Source organism: Scyliorhinus torazame, chromosome 7 (assembly GCF_047496885.1).
Source record: "Scyliorhinus torazame isolate Kashiwa2021f chromosome 7, sScyTor2.1, whole genome shotgun sequence".
NCBI classification, from domain to species: Eukaryota; Metazoa; Chordata; class Chondrichthyes; order Carcharhiniformes; family Scyliorhinidae; genus Scyliorhinus; species Scyliorhinus torazame.
In genome coordinates, this window is record NC_092713.1 from 173746244 (window position 1) to 173764745 (window position 18502).

General features: G+C 46.5%; 1 protein-coding gene across 2 annotated transcripts in view; it reads right to left on the reverse strand.

The window, feature by feature from the left end:
• cop1 (COP1 E3 ubiquitin ligase) overlaps positions 1-18502 on the reverse strand; it is a 380546-nt gene that overhangs the window by 145044 nt on the left and 217000 nt on the right. For both annotated transcript variants that reach the window (XM_072511804.1, XM_072511803.1), the window contains exons 6-7: positions 18407-18475; positions 17370-17429 (exon numbers count right to left, since the gene is read on the reverse strand). In XM_072511804.1, coding sequence (XP_072367905.1) covers positions 17370-17429; positions 18407-18475 — 129 coding nt within the window. The remainder of the gene's footprint in view (positions 1-17369; positions 17430-18406; positions 18476-18502) is intronic.

Consider the following 18502-nt stretch of genomic DNA (forward strand, 5'->3'; position numbering starts at 1 on the left):
AACCGTTGGGTACCATCTGGTTTAGGTACCATCATTATGGGTGAGCTCCATTGGCTGCAACCCACTTCAATTATGCCATTTTTAAGCATACTCTCAATCTCTTTGTTAACCTGTGCCAATTTTAAAGGGTTGTTTGATTGGAACAGCATTTCCCACATCTACATCATGTATAGCCATTTTAGTACTTCCCAATTTATCTCTACAAACTTGCCCATGTGATATCAATAACTCTTTCAGGTCAGTTTGTTTTCCCTCTGGAAGGTAACTCAACAATTTATCCCAATTTTTAAGAACATCCTCGTTTTCCAATTTAATTTGAGGTATGTCAAATTCACAGTCATCTGGATTTGGCTCGTCACTTTGAGTTAGAATTATTAAAACCTCCTCCTTTTTCTCTCCTTCCCTTTCAAAGTACCTTTTAACCATATTCACATGACGCACTCGGTGAGTCTTCCTTCTATCTGGTGTTTTTACCACATAATTCACCTCACTTAATTTCCTTTCAATCTGATAAGGTCCACAAAACCTAGTTTTTAAAGGTTCACCTGCCACTGGTAACAACATGAAAACTTTATCTCCACTGACAAAACTACGAACTTTGGATTTCTTGGCTGCGACCCGTTTCATCACATTTTGTGCAACTTTCAAATGTTGTCTTGCCAATTCACCTGCTCTATTTAATCGTTCCCTAAAATTTGACATAAAATCCAATAATGTAAATTCCGACAGCTCACTCACCAATCTTTCCTTAATCAATTTGAGTGGTCCTTTTACCTCATGATGAAAAATTAGTTCAAAAGGACTCAATTTTGTTGACTTGCAAACAGCACGAATGGAATTCCTTTATCCCAATCCTCTGGATAATCGTGACAATAAGCCCTCAACATTGTCTTTCATGTCTTATGCCACCTTTCTAATGCTCCCTGCGATTCTGGATGGTACGCAGTTGATTTAAATTGTTTTATTCTTAAGCTATCCATAACGTCTTTGAATAACCTTGAGGTAACATCTGATCCTTGATCCAATTGTATTTCTGTGGGTAGTCCATATCTAGTAATGAATTTAAGTAACTACTCCACAATCTTTTTAGCTGTAATATTACGTACTGGAATGGCCTCTGGAAATCTAGTAGACACATTCATTAAAGTCAAAAGATATTGATTCCCACTTTTTGTTTTAGGAAGCAGTCCTACGCAATCAATTAGGACCCTTGTAAAAGATTCCTCAAATGCTGGAATGGGTATTAAGGGTGCCAGTTTTATCACTGCTTGAGGTTCACATGTGTGACATGATTGACAAAATTTAACTACATCTTTATGTAGTCCAGGCCAATAAAAATGTTTTTGCATTTTAGCTTGAGTTTTCCTTATTCCCAATTGACCTCCCACTGGTACCTCATGTGCAACTTGCAACACCTCCTTTCTATACCACACCGGCATTACTACTTGATGAACTTCTGCCCACTTTTCATCCACCTGCATATGTAAAGGTCTCCATTTTCTCATCAAGACATCACTTTTACGGTAAGAACACTCTGGTATACACGCAGATTCCTCTTCAGTGTATGCTTTCTGATACATCCGTTTTAGTTCTACATATTTCTGTTGTAACTCCACCAATTATCCTGAACTAAAAATATCCGCCTCATCCTCCACCTGTTCTTGTTCTTTTTCAACCATCTGATCAAAAATCGTTTCTGATAAATGGACTTCAACTTCATCTTCACTCTTTGATTTCGCCTCTTGTCTTAACCTGTGACTTTGCAACCTTGTTCCTACACAATCTGGAAAAATCCCAGGATATTCGTCCTTCAACACTTTAGTTGTCTGATTTTCCACTGGCGTATCAACCACAGTAGGCATCACTCCCACCTGTGATCCAGCTGTATCATTACCCAAGATAAACTGTATTCCTGGACAAGATAGTTTCTCTATTACTCCTACTACCACTTCACCACTCTTCACTGGACTTTCCAACCTTACCTTATATAATGGAACATTACTCCTCTCACCCTGAATTCCACATATTACCACCTTTTCTGGCAACATTCTTCCCAAACTACATAATTCCTCATCTCTTACCATTAAAGATTGACTAGCCCCTGTATCTCTTAAAATTGTGACTTCTTTACCTGTTCCTTCTGATACACGAGTAAACTTTACCCACACAAGTAAATTCTTTAAAGACATCTGGCACCTTCCTAACAATTCCTTCTCGAACAGGCTGTACAATCGTTTGCACCTCCTTCGCTTCCCTTGGGCTTTCCTTGACCACTCTAACAAACCCCACTGTCTTATCCTGTTTTACCACATCAGCTTTCCCAGTGCTTTTCTTCAACCACCAACACTGTGACTTTACATGGCCTTGTTTATTACAGTGAAAACATTTGAAACTTTTCATTTCTTTTCCACCGTCCTGGATTTCTTTTTTAGTCTGAGGTACCCTCTCCTTATTATCTTCCATCAGATCACCTTTACCTTTACCACTTGAGTACTTCTCATGTCCCCAGTTTGTATCCCTCACAGGCTGAAACTGATATCGGAATCCAAACTTTGATTTATGAACTAATTCATCATCATCTGCCACTTCTGCTGCCAATCTCGCAGTTTTAACCCTCTGCTCTTCCACATGAGTTCTCACTACATCAGGAATTAAATTTTTAAACTCCTCCAAAAGTATAATTTCTCGGAGAGCTTCATACTTTTGGTCTATTTTCAAAGCCCTTATCTGTCTATCAAAATTACTCTGGTGGCTCCTTTCAAACTCCATGTATGTTTGACCAGTCTTTCCTTAAATTTCTAAACCTTTGTCTATAGGGTTCAGGCACTAGTTCATATGCACCTAAGATGGATTTCTTCACCTCCTCATACGTCCTAGATACCTCCTCTGCTAGTGATGCAAACACTTCACTAGCCCTACCTATCAGCTTTGTTTGAATCAGTAACAGTCACATGTCCTGTGGCCATTTCATCTGTTTAGCTACCTTCTCAAATGAAATGAAAAAGGCTTCTACCTCCTTCTCATCAAACCTTGGCAATGCTTGGACATATTTAAATAGATCCCCACCAAGCCTTCGACTATGACACTCTTTATCACTATCCTCATCACTATCATCCAACTGTACGTTTCCCTTTACGCCTGCCAAATTTTAACTGACTGTCATATTTCATGGCCATTATCTGAAGTTCAAACTCTCTCTCTTTATCTTTTTCCCTGATCTGTATCTTCATTTCTCTTTCTTTTTCCTCTCTATCTCTTTCGTATTCAAGCTGCTTTAATTCTCTCTCATGTTCCATTTGTTTAATTTGTAACTGAATTTTTGCCATTTCCAATGAGTCAAACTGTATCTCAGGCAATTTTAAATGCTTAACCACCGCCATAATTACCTCATCTTTTCGCATTTTGTCAGGTAATGTTAACTGCAATGTTTTGCTTTTAGTCTCTGTCCGGAAGGTACTGCGTGTGACCGTCTCCACCCCCAAAAACTTCTGAGCCTCTGAAAGAGCCATTGTCCACAACACACTCCCTACTTAAACTAGAATACGACGCCTGAAAAGCAACCACAATATGCTCACCCCTCAGGTGATCAAAAGATAGCTCAGATTGTTTTACTAAGAAGGTGGTGCGAGGTGTTTATACTCGGACAATGGCAGCAGTCTCTGAGTTTGCAACACCCAGAACTCCTAACTCCCAGAAAGGTGTTGAAGGTACTGGGTTGGAAACATTACAACATTTACAACACATGAAAATACTGACATTCCTACCCACATACAAGGTTAATATGTTTCACGTTGCCATGTGAAAGAGGGGAGAGGAAAATACTTTTTGAGATCAGGTTACAATCGGCTGCTTGACATTGCAAGCTGACACAATCAAATACTGGAGAAAGACAGTCCAAGTCAAAGGGCCAAATGGCCTCTCGTGCTCCTATTTTCTATGTTTCTGTGTTTTTATGAATAGGTTGAAGAGGTTGTTCAGGATTCAAAGAAAGAGATACAGAAGAAGAGGTGCACAAAATGAATTTGCTGTTCAACTCAAAGCTAGAATCAAGGAATTAAGGTAATTGAGTCAGGGGAAAAGCAGTTCTAGAGAATTTAGAACAGAAAAGGGAAAGATCAAAGAGAAAAAAAAAGTATTTAAGGAGATACTTAAATCTATATAGAGAGCTTATTAAGATTCAGCCAACAGCAGGAATAGCTGTTAAACTCTTAGCAATATGCGTCTGTGAAAGCCTGTTTTGACAAGCAAGCTGCTGGTCTATCTCAGAAGCAACACCAAGAGACAACTGCATTGTGTGGTAACGGTTACTGGATTTTACAGATTATATAATCTATAAAGTGTTAAGACCCCATAAGAAATAGGAGTAGGCATTCCACCCCTTATGCCTGCTCCCCCATTCAATAGGATCATGGCTGGCTCGACAGTCCTCACGTCCACATTCCTGCCCTTTCCCGGTAACCCTTGAATCCCTTACCGATTAGGAATCTATCTCAGCCTCCTGTGATTCTGTGAACTGCCCCCACAGTTCAGAGAATCAGAGAATAATACAGTGCAGAAGAGGTCCTTCGGCCCATCGGGTCTGCACCGACACATGAAAACCACCTGACCCGAATACCTAATCCCATTTGCCAGGATATGAGGCAACCCGCCTCCACTACCCTCCCAAGAAGTGCATTCCAGACCGTCACCTCCCTCTGGGTAAAAAAGTTTTCCACAAATCATCCTTAAACCACCATCCCCTTCAACTAGGGGAACAGCTGCTCCCGATCCACCCTGTCCAGGCCCCTAATAATCTTGTACACCTCAATCAGGTCGCCCCTCAGTCTTCTCTGCTTAAGCGCTCCAGCGATAACAACCCAAGCTTATCCAACCTCTTTTTAAATTCATTTACGGGATGTGGGTGTCGCTGGTTGGCCAGCATTTATTGCCTATTCTTAGCTGCCCTTCAGAAGGTGGTGATGAGTTGCCTTCTTGAACCACTGCAGTCCTCGAGGTGTAGATACACCCACTGTTTTGTTAAGGAGGGAGTTCTAAAATTTTGCCCCAGCGACAGTGAAGGAACGGGGATATAATCCAAGTCTGGATGGTGAGTGACTTGGAGGGGAACCTCCAGGTGGTGGGGTTCCCAGGTATCTGCGCTCTTGTCCTTCTAGGTGGTAGTGGTTGTAGGTTTGGAAGGTGCTGTCCAAGGAACCTTGGTGAGTTGCTGCAGTGTATCACACAGCTGCCACTGTTCGTCGGTGGTGGAGGGCTTGAATGTTTTTGTGGAAGGGGGAGCAATCAAGTGGGCTGCTTTGTCCTGGATGGTGTCAAGAGTGTTGTTGGAGCTGCACTCCTCCAGGCAAGTGGAGAATATTCCATTGCACTCCTGACTTGTGCCTTGTAAATGGTGGACAGGCTTTGGGGGGTCATAAGGTGAGTTGCTCACAGTAGGATTCCTAGCCTTTGACCTGCCCTGGTAGCCACAGTATTAATGTGGCTAGTCCAGTTCAGTTTCTGATCAATGGTAATCTCCAGGATACTGATTGTGGGGGATTCAGCGATGGTAACAATAGTCTTCATTGTCACAAGTAGGCTTACATTAACACTGCAATGAAGTTACTGTGAAAAACCCTTATTCGCCACATTCCACCGCCTGTTTAGGTTCACAGAGGGAGAATTCAGAATGTCCAAATTACCTAACAGCACATCTTTCGGGACTTGTGGGAGGAAACCAAAGCACCCAGAGCAAACCCACGCAGACAAGGGGAGAACGTGGCCTAAGCCGGGAATCGAACCTGGGACCCTGGCGCTGTGAAACAAAAGTGCTAACCACTGTGTTACCATGGTCGATGGTTAGATCCCCTCTTGTTGGAGATGTTCATTGTCTGGCACTTGCATGACACAAATGTAACTTGTCACCCCAAGCCTGGATATTGTCCAGGTCTTGCTGCATTTGGACGTGGACTGCTTCATTATCTGAGTCACGAACGGTCCTGAACATTGTGCAGTCATCCCCACTTCTGATCTTATGATGAAGCCATTGATGAAGCAGCTGAAGATGGTTGGGCCGAGGACACTATCCTGAGGAACTCCGGCAGTGATGTTCTGAAGCTAAGATGATTGACCTCCAACCACCACAATCATTTTCCTTTGTGCCAGGTATGACTCCAACCAGCGGAGAGCTTTCCTCCTGATTCCCATTGACTCCAGTTTAGCCAAGGCACCTTCATGCCATACTCGGTCAAATGCTGCCTTAATGCCAAGGGCAGTCACTCCCACCTCGCTTGTGGCATTCAGCTCTTTTGTCCATGTTTGAACTAAGGCTGTAGTGAAGCTGAGTGACCCTGGCAGAACTTAAATGTTCCATCCCAGGCTGCATCCTGGTCAATTAGCTCTGCACCCCTCCAGTGCAATCACATCCTTCCTATAATGTGGCAACCAGAATTGCACACAGTACTCCAGCTGTTGCCTGACCAAAGTTCTATACAGCTCCATCGTGACCTCCCTGCTTTTGTAATCTATGCCCCGATTGATAAAGGCAAATGTCCCATATGTCTTTTTCACCACCCTATTAACCTGTCCTTTTGCTTTCAGAGATCTATGGACAAACACTCCAGGGTCCCTTTGTTCCTCAGAACCTCCCAGTATCAGGCATTCATTGAATACTTCCCCGTCACATAACTCCTTCCAAAGTGTATCACCTCACACTTTTCAGGGTTAAATTCCATCTGCACTTTTCAGCCTGTCTATATCTTCCTGTTAGTCGTAGAAGTAGCTTAGACGTAGAATTTGTGCATGAGTAGTGATTACTGTGCATAATAAATGTGCTTTGATTTAAATCTTACTAATCGGTGTATCGAGTTATTGGTCATTACTCGAACTTGAACCTCGTGGCGGTATCATAAAGATACTTGGCGACTCGAAAGCAAAGGTTATAAAACAGAGCCAAGTGAACCAACCAAAAGTTAGCAACATATTACTGGCGACATTCTGACGGGACCCGAACTAGAAGTGGCTTAACCACTCCGGGAGAACCCAAAAATTTGAATTAGAGATCCAATTGGGAACAGAAAATCAAACGGGTTCAAGCAGTTCTGACCAATCCTCATAATTCAGAAATGTGTGTATGCATGCGTAACTAACAGGGCTATAAGGTACACTGATGGATTTTTTGTTGCGACAGAACTGTCAGGAGTTTGTATTTCGGAAATTAGCGAAAGCCGTACCCGTATTTACAACACCGCCTTAGTTCCAAATTTAAAGGAAGCATTCAGACAAGAAAGATGGCAATGCAGCGCCACATGAACCCAGAGGATTTTGCGGTCGCAGCGACCAGCAGCAGTAGAGTAGGACAGTGTCCCATTATGGGAGGAAGAAATTAGGAAGTATCTCAAAGGGAAAGGATGGCCCCTTTGGAGCGAATTCTGTAACATCGAGGCAACAGGTCCCGGGAGTATGGGACATACTTGGTGGGAGAACCTGAGCGAGATTCACAAGAGCTTAGGGAAAGCTTGCAAGCCGATGGCAATCGTGTCCTGCTTGGCACAGTTGCGAGGCACAGAGGAGGTCATTAGGACGCTCCGGAAAGAGGTAGAAGGCATACATCGAATGAGTAAGGTCGATGTTAGTGAGGTAGAAAGAGAGAATGTAGAGTTAAGGAGGAAGTTGGCAGCAAAAGACGGAGAGGTGGATGATGCCAAGCGGGCACACCAGTCTTGTCTGGCGCACCTAAGCAGCTTCCAGTCCCAGTATGAAAAGGCCTATCAGGACACGCAATGTGCAGTCCTGGTACGTGGAGAAACAGAAAAGCAGGTAGAAGCATTGCAGAGGCAGTGTAGTGACCTGAAGGCAGCGTTAAGAGCACTCCATGCTGCCACCACGGAGCAAAGACAAAGCGCTTTAGACCACGCAAAGTGCCCGAAGCAGATTGCAGAGCTGCAATCTCTGCTTTCAGTCCAAAAAGGATTCCAGGAAACCTTTGGAGCAAAATTAGATGAGGAAGACGGCCCTGATTGGGAAGAGTTAAATGAGACAGCGCAGAGATATGTTCAGGGAACATGTGCGCAGGGAAAGCGCCAAAAGAGAAAAGCGCCCCAACCCCCCACAGAGCAGATAGTTCAGGCTCCAATGAACCCTGTAACCACAGGGCACAGCCACATCGGACAACACGGAATTTTTGTATACCACCCCCTTAACAGTGACCCAATTACGGGACGCGTGGGAGAAAATCACACTGTTCCCCCCCACCTCAGACCCCCACCATTTATTTGCCAGAGTAAAGCAGCAGGCGACCATGTACGGCCTGCATGAGCGAGAGCATATAAAGCTCACAGTTTTAAGTTTAGACCCTTCAGTCGGAGCAGCCCTTCCCGACCCACAGAATGTAGGATGAGGCACCCTTGCAGAAATGCATACCGCGGTCCTAGATGCGATCGGGTATAACCAGGGTGACCCCGTAGATGGCCTCAATAAATGCAGGCAAAAGAAAACCGAGCACCCCACAGCGTTTGCTGGACGCCTGTGGATCCACTTTGCAGCAGTTTTTGGAGACTTAGACCGCGCCCATTTGTCCCCAGACAACATGGCCAAATGGACCCGCACCCTTATCTCCCATGCCACAGAAACAGGGCAAAAACCTTGTGCGAATTATGACCCCTCAGAGGAAGCCCACAATGAGAAATGGGTAGTAAAAAGATTGTCCCGCACCTGGGAGCAGTCTGTACAAAACAAACCCGCAGTTACGAAACCCGATGAAGAGCAGGCAGACATGCATCGAGTTAAAACGCACCAGAACCCCGCATGGGTAAACGAAGGAACAGCCTCCCACAGAAACCACCGGAATGTTACCATTGCGGACAATTAGGACATTACGCATGAAAATGTCAAGCCCCCCTGAAACAGCAACGGAATCAGCCCACAAATGCCCCCCGAACCAGCAAAGACACCAACAGCCCCGACCCCCCACCCAGGGAACAATGCACCAGAGAACCTGCTCCACCTTATGTGCCCCAGGGATCATGTTCCAACTGTGGCCAGTCAGGACACTTCGCCCGAGATTGCAGGAGACCCCCACCAGCTAGACTAGCCCCCAAATATGAAAGAGAACACTATCCACAGCAGCTACAAGGTCCCAGCTGCCCCATGCAAACTGTGAGTGCTGACCCACCACTTCTCAAGGCAGCGTTACCTCAGCAAGGCCACTTCATTTTTGTTTCGCTCCTCCTTCCTCTCTTCTTCCGTCACGCTGCACTCCCTCCATATGCTAGTTACACCCCAGTCCAAATGTGATTTCCGATGTTCTGTATTCTGATGGAACCTGCAGCATGTTTTATGTTGTTTGCAGTATATTGTTAAATGTTGTATCTTAGACCGGAAAAAAAAAATTTCCACGGCCCCACGCCACCACCCCTCTGACGCCCACTGGAACTAGTTTGTCCACAGAGACTTGTTAAGGTCCCAGACGCCAGTTCAGAGGAACTCGTCTGTCGACAGAAACACAGACCCTCGTTTATAACTGCCCTTCTGGTTCGAGGAAGGAACCAATACGGCAGCCCCCCACGATGACTACATTTCTTGCCCGTTCTTGTCGGTTGCTCAGGCAGTGGAGAAACGGTTAGGGGCCCGCCCTGCCTGCTCTAGTCAGCTACGCTCGGGTAGGGCACACACGGCATTGGTCGCCATCCTACCCGGGGACTACATCCAAATCGTACCCGTCGCAGCCCATATGCACCTCATTTTGGAAAATTTGGTTCAAAAGGTTTTGTTTTGTTTCAGGTAAACCTTAGGTTGCCAACCCTCTGCTATTTACATCCTGAAACATTGGGATGGTAAACTGCACAGTCTGCGAGACGGCTCGCACTGGTTCATCATCTGTATGTGTCTTGTCCTGAAATTCGGTTTCTCAACATAAAAAAAAAAAAGAGGGAGTCACACATAATATCACCAATTATAAAGGGAGTAATTGGCACTAAAGGACAGACAGACTATCGTACGAGATGTTAACACAAGGTAGTAACAGACACTATGCTTGATCACACAGAACTCCAGAAGCTTCAGGACCGGAGAAGAGAAGAGAAAGAAGAAGAACCATGAGGACATCCTCTGCGTGGCTCATCGTTATAATGGACATTTGGTTGCACGTGAATGCGAACCCCCTGACCTCACCTCCCCCAGCCATTAATGATTCACTTCCCCGCAGTACCCAGAGCCCAGTCACAAGAGACACCACACCAGCTTGGTGTGACAGGTTTATAACCCCGGTATATAGAATAAGATCCCCTATTTTCGGATACGAACAGGCCCCCGACCCCCGCGATCTATAATAAAGAGCATTCATTTGCGTTTTGTTGTAAATAAAGGAATGTCATGAGCAATTGGAAAATGTGTATAAAACTGCTATGATTTGTTTGTATGGTTTAGGAAGTTAGTGTGATGAAATGTTTGAGTGAGTGTAGTTTATTAAGGATAGTTAGAGGTTCCCATTTTCTTGTTTTGTAATGCATGTCCCTGTTTGAGATCGCTCCCCTCAGAATTGTTAGTTAAAAATTTTTGCGTAGTTATGGTCAGTGTAGAGGCCATCGAAGAGTGCTCGCCGGGTCAGGGAATGGAAAGCAACGCAGTTATGTGATCCTTCACGCTTCGCGTTAGGATCACAAGGAGAATGTGTAGCCACCTGAGTTGGCCAAGTCCGGATTTTAAAATGGCGAATGGCAAAGGCTGAGGGGAATTCTGCCAACACAGGCAGAAACCAGCAGGTGCAGGTTTGCTGTGTATTTAACTCTGCAAAAGCCCAGACAGCATTGATACAAGCAGCCATCTGCATAATAATGTAGCAGCCATCTACATACTAATGAGCAATCCCCGGGAACAAGAGCAACATTTGGGACAAACAAAACTAAGCCAGACTCCCCGGCGCCAGCAGGAGCCAACACAAAAGAGGTTAACGGACACCTCAAGACCGCCCATCGATCAGGGAACCGCTCCAGTATTGGAGAAATCTAACAAAGCGATTGGAACGAAGTCCAATCACCTAGAACCAGGTACAGGGTCCGCCCCGAAAGGCGGGAAGCCCCTGGGGACTCTTAAGTTAAGCCCCCAAGTTCAAATCGCCCCTCTTCTTCCTGACCGGGTCACCCAGCAACGCGAACCAACATTGACCCTGACCGGTCCAGTGGCCGCCAAGAGATCATAGGTCTCAAGTCAACGCTCGCTATGAGATAGGCGCTCCTAGCTATCAATCCGGACCAACTTCGAATCCCGCAGAATCAGAACCTGAACGAAAGGCCATTTTTTCCCCTGACCTGGTGGGCCAGTCTGCATCTAAGTACAGGCCTGTTAGTCGTAGAAGTAGCTCAGACGTAGAATTTGTGCATGAGTAGCGATTACTGTGTATAATAAATGTGCTTTGATTTAAATCTTACTAATCGGTGTATTGAGTTATTGGTCATCACTCGAACTTGAACCTCGTGGCGGTATCATAAAGATACCTGGCGACTCGAGAGCAAAGGTTATAAAACAGAGCCAAGTGAACCAACCAAAAGTTAGCAACACTTCCAGTCACTAAAGCAGCCATCTGTCATCACCCTCTGTCTCCTGCAGCTAAGACAATTTTGAATCCACCTTATCATGTTACCCTGTATCCGCTGTGCATTTGCCTTCTTTATAAGTCTCCTATGTGGGACCTTGTCAAAGGCTTTTTCAGAGGGTTGTGAGTCTTTGGAACTCCTTGCCACAGAGAGCTGTTGTTTACATGGATTTCAGCAAAGCCTTTGACATGTAAACAACAGCTCTCTGTGGCAAGGAGTTCCAAAGACTCACAACCCTCTGAAAGAAGAAATTCCTCCTGATCTCTGTCTTGAATGGAGATCCTTTATTCTGAGACACTGCCCTCTGGTCCTAGACTCTCCCATGAGGGGATACATCCACTCAGTATTTACCCTGTCAGGCTCTTTAAGAATTCTATATGTTTCAATGAGATCACCCTCATTCTTCTGAATTCTAATGAGTAGAGTTCCAGCCCGTTTAACCTTTGCTCATAAAATAATCCCTCTATACTGGGGATCATCCCAGTAAACCTTCTCTGAACTCCCTCCAATGAAATAATATCTTCTCTGAAATAAGGGGACAAAAACTGCTCTCAGTACTGCAGATGTGGTCTCACCAGTACCTTGTACAGTTTCAGCAAGACTTCCCTGCTCGTATACTCCAACCCCCTTGAAATAAGGGCCAACATTTCATTAGCCTTCCTGATTACCTGCTGCACCCGTGTGCTTGCTTTGTGTGTTTCGTGCACAAGTACCTCCAAGTCTCTTTGTTTTGCAGCTTTCTGCAGTTTTTCTCCATTTAAATAATACTGTTCTTTAGTTCTCGCTTCCATAATGAACAATTCACATTTTCCCACATTATACTCCATTTGCCAACTTTATTCTTACTTACTTAACCTATCGATATCTCTTTGCAAACTGTTTTTATTCCTTTCTCAACTTGCCTTTCTACCTACTTTTGTGTCGCCTGCAAATGAGGCTACAGTACATTTGCTTCCTTTCTCCAGGTCGTTAATTGTTTTACAATATTTTTTATTGGTGTTTTCCAGTTTTTACAGAGCAACAGCTCATGTGTATCTGGTATTTACAAACAAGTTTGTGTCTTATTTGCACTGCGTTTTACATGAGGTCCCGCCCTCCACCTCCCCCCACCCCACCCTTCCACCTTCCTCCTCTCCCCTTCCCATGTGGGTAGTTTAGTTCCCTTCTTAGTGTTGCTGTCTGCCCTTATGCTCCATTTCTTCCTTCTGGGGCGTTTAGTTCTTATTATTGGCGGGAGGGGGGGGGGGGGGGGGCTGCGTAGCCCTGCCCCTTCTCCCCTTGCTTCCCTTCCCTCCTCCCCGTCCCTTTCTCTTGTGGGTGTCTTTCCTCGTCTTCCTCCAACTCTTCCCCTTCCCCCTCTTCCTCGTTGCTGTTGGCCTCGAACAGTTCTTGGAACAGGCTAATAAATAGCCCCCACAGTTTGTGGAAGCCCTCATGCAACCCTTAGATGGTGTATTTGATCTTCTCCAGGTGGAGAAATTCTGTCAGGTCTGCCAGCCAGTCTGCAGCTGTGGGTGATGCTGCTGATCGCCAGCCGACCAAGATTCTCCGGCTTGCGATTAATGAAGCAAAAGTCAGGGCTTCAGCCCACTTCCCCAAATGAAGATCTGGCTGGTCCGATACCCCGAAGACAGTCAATCTCGGGCACGGTTCCATCCTCACCCCCACAACCTTGTATATCGCCTCGAAGAAGACTGTCCAGAACCAGACAAGTCTGGGGCAGGCCCAGAACATGTGGCCGTGATTGGCCGGGATCCCTGGCACCGTTCACATTTGTCCTCCACAAAAACCTGCTCATTCGGGTTCTAGTCAGGTGGGCTCTGTGCACCACTTTAAACTGCATAAGGCTTAGCCTAGCGCAGGAGGTGGTGAAGTTGGCCCTGCTCAGTGCTTCGCTCCAGAGTCCTCAACTCATCTTCCCATTTCCATCTAGCTTCATCCAGTGGTAGTCTTGCCCTGACCAGCAACTGTCCGTTAATGTTCCCAGAGTTCCCCCTCCCTCCTTATTGTCTGTGTTGATTAGTTCCTTTCGTAAAGTCTCTTGGGGCTCTAGGGAATTTTGCAGTCTCCTTGCAGAGAAAGTGTTTAATTTGAAGGTGCCTGAGCTCCTGTCCCATCGGCCGGTCCAGGTCCTCCGTGCGCTCGTCCAACCCTGCGAGTCTGTCCCCTATGTAAAGGTCCCAAATGGCTAGCATCCTCCCACCCTATCTCCAACTTTTAAAGGTAGCATGAAGCATGGCTGGCAGGAATTTGTGGTTACCGCAGATGAGGGCCATGGAGGGCATCTCGGTTAGACCAAAATGCTGCCTCACTTGGTTCCACATCTTCAGTGTGGCTACCACCACTGGGCTGGATGTGTACTTTAATGTGGGAAGGGATGGGAGCGCTGCCGTGCCAAGGGCTCGGAGCGTCATTCCACTGCAGCCTTTCCCCCCACCGCCACATACAAATGGCAATAGTCATTTTGTCCACTTTGTGGAAAAAGGCCTTGGGTAAGAAGATCGGTATGGATCTCAACAGGAAGAACCTCGGCAGTACGTTCATCTTGATCGTCTTCCTCGTGGGCGGCACGGTAGCACAGTTGCTTCACAGCTCCAGGGTCGATGGGCCTCCTTCAGCACTGTAAATTCTATGCTTTCACCTGTGGATCTGTGTCCAGTCATAGGCTATCTGGATACCCAGGTAGTGAAATTGGTTTAGGGCTGGTTTGAATGGTAGTCCCTCCAGCTCTGTCCCTCCCCCGTTCGGGTTCACCGTGAATGCCTCGTTCTTGCCCTGGTTGAGTTTCTAGCGCAAGAAGGTACCAAACTCTCTCAGAAGTTGCATGATTGCTTTCAGGCCATTGTGCAGGTCCGAGATTTAGAGGAACAGGTCATCTGCATAGAGTGACATTCTGTGCTCTCTGTCTCCTCTTTGGATAACCTTCCAGCATTTCACGTCTTGCAGAGCGATCGCCAGTGGTTCGATTGCCAGGGCGAACAAGAGCGGGGACAGTGGGCATCCCTGCCTTGTGCCTCGGTGCAGCTGGAAGTATTCAGAGCTGGTGGTGTTAGTCTGAACGCTCGCCTTGAGGGCGTTGTACAAGACCCGTTGTGGGCGGCACGGTAGCACAGTGGCTTCACCGCTCCAGGGTCCCAGGTTTGATTCCCAGATTGGGTCACAGTCTGTGCGGAGTCTGCACATTCTCCCCGTGCCTCGTGGGTTTCCTCTGGGTGCTCCGGTTTCATCCCCAAGTCCCGAAAGACATGCTGTTAGGTGAATTGAACATTCTGAATTATCCCCGTGTCCCCAAACAGGCGCCGGAATGTGGCGACTAGGGGCTTTTCACAATAACTTCATTGCAGTGTTCATGTAAGCCTACTTGTGACAATAAAGATTATATTTTAAAAAAGTTTCACCCACAAGGTGAAAGCGTGGCCAATCCACCTACCCTGCACATTCTTGGGTTGTGGGGGTGAAACCCATGCAGGCACGGGGAGAATGTGCAAACTCCACACAGACAGTGACCCAGGGCCGAGATCGAATCAGGGTCCTCGGCGCCGTGAAGCAGCAGTGCTAACCACTACACCACCGTGCTGCCTCTTCTTCGTGTCTACATTAACCAGCAAAATGGGTATGATCATCATTCCGTCGGATCCTTGACTTTTTTGGGTATCAGTGATATTGTGGCCTGTGTTACCATAGGAGACAGGGTGCCCCTCGCTCGTGAGTCTCAAACATGTTCCATAGGTGTGGGGCCAGGGCTGGTGTGAATTTCTTATAGAAGTCCACCGGGAACCCGTCAGATCCCGGCACCTTCCCCGCCTGCATGGAGCTGATGCTCTCCATGATCTCTCCCAGTCCTATTGGTGCTTCCAGCTCTCGCTGCCTATCGTCCCCCACAACTGGCATGCCCAGTCCATAGAGGAACTGTTTCATTTTGTCTTTCCCTTCAAGGGGTTCGGAGGTTTACAGCCCTCAGTAGAAGGTCTCAAACACTTAGTTGACCTCTTTTTGCGCGATTACCAGTTTGCCTCTGCTATCCTTCACCTGGGCTATCTCCCTCGTGGCTGCCTGCTTTCTCAGCTGGTGAGCCAGTAAGCGGCCAGCCTTTTCCCCATTTCTTAGAAGGTCCCCTGTGTCTGGCAGAGTTGGTGCACTGCTTTCCTGGTGGATAACAGGTTAAAGTCCATTTGCAGCTTTTTCTCTGCGCCAGCAGTGAGACTTCCCTGTTTCGGTTATTTGTAACATACTCGTCTATGGCTTGCGCTATTTTTTGGCCGAAGACCTTGTCAGCCAGGAGGTCCGTGTCTAACCTCCACTTGGTATGCTGGGCACAGCCCATCTCTAATCTTACATCCACATAATGTGGAGCGTGGTCGGAAATAACTATCGCGGAATATTCAGCTCTTACTATTCCTCACTGCAAAGACGTCTATCCTTGAGTATGCTTTGTGGACCGGTGGAAAGAACAAGAATTCCCTCTCACCGGGGTGTAGAAACCGCCACAGGTCCACCGCCCCCGTCTGCTCCATGAATGTTCCCAGTTCTCTTGCCACGCCCATCCTTTTTTCCGATTTGGGGTTTAATCAATCTGTCAGTGGGTCCTGTACACAGTTGAAGTGGCCCCGCCATGATTATTCGGTGCAAGTCAATGTCGGGGATTTCCGCCATGGTCTTTTTTATGAAGCCTGTGTCGTTCCAGTTGGGCACGTACACATTTACCAGGAGTACCAGTGGTCCGTCCCGGACACCGCTGACCATGACGTACCGTCCCCTTGGTCTGTAACTGTCCTGGTCTCCGTAAACCTCGTCCTCTTACTAATCGATATGCCTACTCTCCTAGCCTTCGTCCCGTAGCATGAATGGCATATCTGCCCCACCCAGCCCTTTCTTACCTGCAGTCGGTCCTTCTCTCTCAAGTGTGATCCTGCAGGAAGACTATGGTGGCTTTCAGGCTTCTTGGGTGGGCGAAGACACTGGATCTTTTCACCGGGCCATTATGGGCCCCTGACATTCCAGATGACCTCACGCTCATCTTAGCCAAAAGGCCGAGACGGTTTTACCATACCACACACATCCAATCATAAATTACCTCTAAGTACTCAGGAGACTGAATATGCAAATGAAACACTCGGGTGAGGTAGAATTTTTGGACCAGTTACTGCATTGTAAACAATGAAACCTGCTTTGTTTGAACTCATTGCTTTTCAATAAAGATGGGAGGCTCCTTGATAAATCAGACGATCATGTGAACGTACCAATTAGGAGCAGGAGGCCATTCAGCCCCTTGAGCCTGCTGCACCAGTCAATGAGATCATGGCCGATCTGATCGTGGCCTCAATTCCATATTCCAGATCGCCCAATAACATTTGGCTCCCCTGATATTCAACAATCTATCTCGCCTTAAAAATATTCATTGACATTGCCTCCACCACTCTCTGGGAAAAGAACATTCCAAAGATTCACAACCCTCAGAAAAGACTTCTTCTCATCTCCATCTTAAATGGGCAACCCCTTATTTCTGCATTGTGTCTCCTGGTTCTAATCTCCCAAAAGGGGAAACATCCTTTCAGCATCCACCCTGCATCCAACCCCTCAGAGTTGCGTTTCAATAGATCACCTCTCATTCTTCTGAACTCCAATGACGCAGACCCTGTCTGTTCAACCTTTCCTCATAAGATAACCCTCTTGTTGCAGGATTCAGCCAAGTGAATCTTCTCTGAACTGTTTCCGACACATTAAATCATTTCTTGAATAAGGAGACCAAAACTGTACACTGTATTCCCGATGTGGTCTCACCACTGAACCAATTCTACAAACCTCCACTCGTTTAATGTCCTCCTCAAGAACTTTCAGCTCCTTCTGTAACTGGTCCAATTGCTGAGAAAAGAAGTCAGAGGCAGTCAACTGGGCAATAACCTCAATGGATTTAAATTCCCATCAACAATGCTGCTTCTAGTACAGCCCTGCTCCGCGCCTCCTGATACAGCCCCCCTTCCAGTACTGCCACACAATCCCCCAGAGAGACAAACACAGAAAACCCAGCATCAGTACAGTGTTTTCCATCACCTCGTGACATCCAAAAGCACTTTGTAGCCAATGAAGTATTTCTGAAGTGCAGTCACTGTTGGAATGTAGCGAATGGTCACTTTGCACACTGCACGATCCCACAAACAGCACTGTGAATGATGAGGTTATTTTTAAATTGTTTTAATTGAGCAGTACAGTTTTGGTTTCCTGGCTGTGGGAACCTTTAAGCCCACCTGATGGGGTAGATACGGCCTCAGTTTAATCTCTCATCGAAAAGACTGTGCCTCTGGCATCAACAAATATTTTGTGCTCAAGTTTCTGGAGTGGGACTTGAACCATAGAATCATGGAATTTACAGTGTAGAAGGAGGCTATTTGGCCCATCCAGTCTGCCCCTGCCCTTGGAAAGAGCACCCCACGTAAGCCCACTCCTCCACCCCATCCCTGTAATCCAGTAACCCACCTAACCTTTTGGACACTAAGGGGCAATTTATCATGGCCAATCCACCTAACCTGCACATCTTTGGACTGTGGGAGGAAACCGGAGCACCCGGAGGAAACCCATGCAGACACGGAGAGAATGTGCAAACTCCACACAGTCACCCGAGGCCAGAATTGAACCCGGGTCCCTGGAACTGTGAGCAGCAGTGCTAACCACTGTGCCACCAAACCAGCAGCCTTTTCATTCAGAGGACAGAGTGCGAGCCGCTGAACCATGCTGACATGCGAGAGCTATCACCGTTTGCAGACTTTATCTCAACCTAACTCCAAACACGCAAGCTCGCAGGAAATAAAAAGTATAACATATAAAATATATATCAAACCAACCTCCTTCTTATTCCTTTTTGCCTCCTGAAGAAATTCCATTAGGATTTGCAGCTGGGCTGCCTGTGATTCCTAAATAATGAATATACAGATGTTACA